This window comes from Malus domestica, chromosome 17, assembly GCF_042453785.1.
Source record: "Malus domestica chromosome 17, GDT2T_hap1".
Classification (NCBI taxonomy): domain Eukaryota; kingdom Viridiplantae; phylum Streptophyta; class Magnoliopsida; order Rosales; family Rosaceae; genus Malus; species Malus domestica.
In genome coordinates this window covers 2,152,276-2,154,648 of record NC_091677.1, presented here as the reverse complement: position 1 = coordinate 2,154,648, position 2,373 = coordinate 2,152,276, and the positions used below count along the sequence as shown (strand labels likewise).

At 44.6% G+C, this 2,373-nt stretch overlaps 1 protein-coding gene across 1 annotated transcript; it reads right to left on the bottom strand.

Annotated features, from left to right (window-relative positions):
* Positions 1–1,046: 1,046 nt before the first annotated feature.
* LOC103404564 (GLABRA2 expression modulator-like) lies at positions 1,047–1,631 on the bottom strand. The gene has a single exon (XM_008343492.4). The coding sequence runs from the start codon at positions 1,629–1,631 to the stop codon at positions 1,047–1,049; it is 585 nt and encodes a 194-aa protein (XP_008341714.3).
* Between the last annotated feature and the right edge of the window lie 742 nt (positions 1,632–2,373).

Sequence of the window (2,373 nt, the reverse complement as noted above, 5' to 3'; positions counted from 1 at the left end):
GCTCATGAATGTTTATGTTGATTGACATGAGTGATGCTCATGGATGTTGTCATGAGTGATGTTCATGAATGTTAACATGAATGATGCTCATGAATGTTGACATGAATGATGGTCATGAATGTTAACATGAGTGATGCTCATGAATGTTGACATGAATGATGGTCATGAATGTTTATGTATGATTATCATGAGTGATGCTCATGAATGTTTATGTATGAATGACATGAGTAATGCTCATGTATAATTTGGAGTAGTAGGCGTACTTTTGATCACCTGGTTGGAGCTGTTTTGGGCTTATGGGCCTTCGCCCTCTACACAACATTCCAGCCCATTTATTTTGGGCTTTGCCTTTTTTTTTTTTTTTTTTTTTTTTTTTTTTTCCCTCTGATGGGGTTTATACATATTACCCTCTGATAGGGTTTAGACAGATGTCTTCGAAAGATCAGAAAAATAAATTTCATCACTCTGGTGGGGTGTTTATTCCATGCTTTTGCAGTGTTTTTCTGCTGCACTCTCTTTGGTTCTTTATCTGGCAGACATAAGGAATCATAATAATAGGAAGATCTTTCGTTTTTCTTCTTTTCTCTTTTCCTTTTCTGCTTTTCCTTTTGCTTTCTCTTTTTTATCTTTTCCACTGCACTACATGTTTACAGCATGAGTGAGTGCATGGTTGGAGTTCGTGGAGGACCCGTTGGTGGTGCCCGTGCCACTGCTAGTGGATGATTGCTTTTGCCTATTTTTTGATGATGGTGTCTCTTTCTTTTTCTCTTTTTGCTTTCGCTTTCTAAAATGACCGCTCTTTTTAGGAATAATGGTGCTCGGTGTCTTGTCAATCCAACGTCCCAAGGTACTGACATAAGGAGATGCTGGGACCTTGTAGTGGGATGGTAACAGCTTGGCATCATTAGACGTCTGAATTCCTTTATCATCGTGGTCGCGGGACCACTTTGCAGCTGTGTGTTTAAAGAAACCTGCTTTACCTTTACTGCTTTTGTTTCTGTTTCTTTTGACAAGCTGATGGACGGACAGGATGGCATGGGTCGGATTTAGCACATGCGAAAAGTTATTCCTTTTGTCCAAGTGGGTTGTTGAAGATAACCCATTACTGCATTATTCTCAGGGCTGTGATGATGATGCAGTTGAAGATTGTGCAGAGATACGGAAGACCAAGAAGAAGACTTGGCTCTCAGCTTTGTACGAAATGGGATTATCACTGCAATACGCAAGCTTTGCAGTAGAAACATATAAAACTCCCATGACTGGACTGATGTGGACAAGTAACATGCAAATGAATTTTGAAGTTGCTCCTCGAGAGTTGTCTTAAAGGTTGATCGAAAAATCTTCTCGTAACCACCTTCTGCTAGAAGCTTTGTTCCTAGTGCAATTCTTCCCATGGCAGCATCAGCAAAACTGGGGCTTGTTTTTAAGAGCTGCCACGTGTTTCCGGCGAGATCCTCCGCCTTCTTCGTAGGTTCCCCCACCGACTTCCTCCACCTCCCAAACACGTTCCGCACAGTCTCCACCGAATCTTTGAATGAGAGAGATTGTGAGAGCGTCGGGGAGGGAGCCACGTAAGTATTGGATCCCTGATGGGAAGACTGATCCGACGTGGCAGCGTGCGACTTAGACATCAATTCTGGGTTGGTGCTTCTTCACGCTGTTTACGAACCTATTGGAGCCATCCCTCTTCTTCGCCACCACTCGCTGGACGGAGCACGGTCAAGGACTTGCCGATATTCTCCTTCCCGCTTCCATTGTCTCATCTCAGATTCATTCTTCTTTGCTGCCAAAGCAGCTTGTATGCCTTGCTCATGCTTCATACTTGTGTACATCTGAAGATGGCTTTTAACGTGTGATATGTTAAGGCCCTTCACATTCATGGTCTGTAAAACCATCTTTGGAGTGGCTCTTTGATCTCCGCCAAGCCTTTCAACCGAGTAGATGACGACGGGGATGATTTCGACAAGCTGCCGATCATCTGACAATGACTGGCGCGGGCCGGAAAATGATGGTGGTAGCCGTGGACGACTAGATGCTTCCCTTGAGTTGTGCTTCTATTAGGAGTAACACCATCATCGTCGTCAAATGATGACGAGTGGGGTTTCTGACCACCTGCTCCGAGTAGCTCTCTCCGTGTGTAGATTCCCGCTCATGTGACGACTGGGGACCATTGAAGCCGGCGGCGGCGGGTACCTCAGATTATCCGTGGATTTTTCAGAGAGGTTGAAAAAGACAGGGATTTGAGGAGAGAGAGAGGGAGCTGGGTTTCCTTGGTGTCGACAGATTACAAGGACAGCGAGGGAGGGAAGAGCACAGGTGTCGGATGTTGCTTTGGATTCGGTAATTGCAATTTGGATGTTGCTTTGTCTATGT

What these genes read in the sequence shown, in the direction of transcription:
- LOC103404564 (XM_008343492.4), bottom strand. Translation starts at nt 1,631, where the DNA reads ATGTCTAAGTCGCACGCTGCCACGTCGGATCAGTCTTCCCATCAGGGA.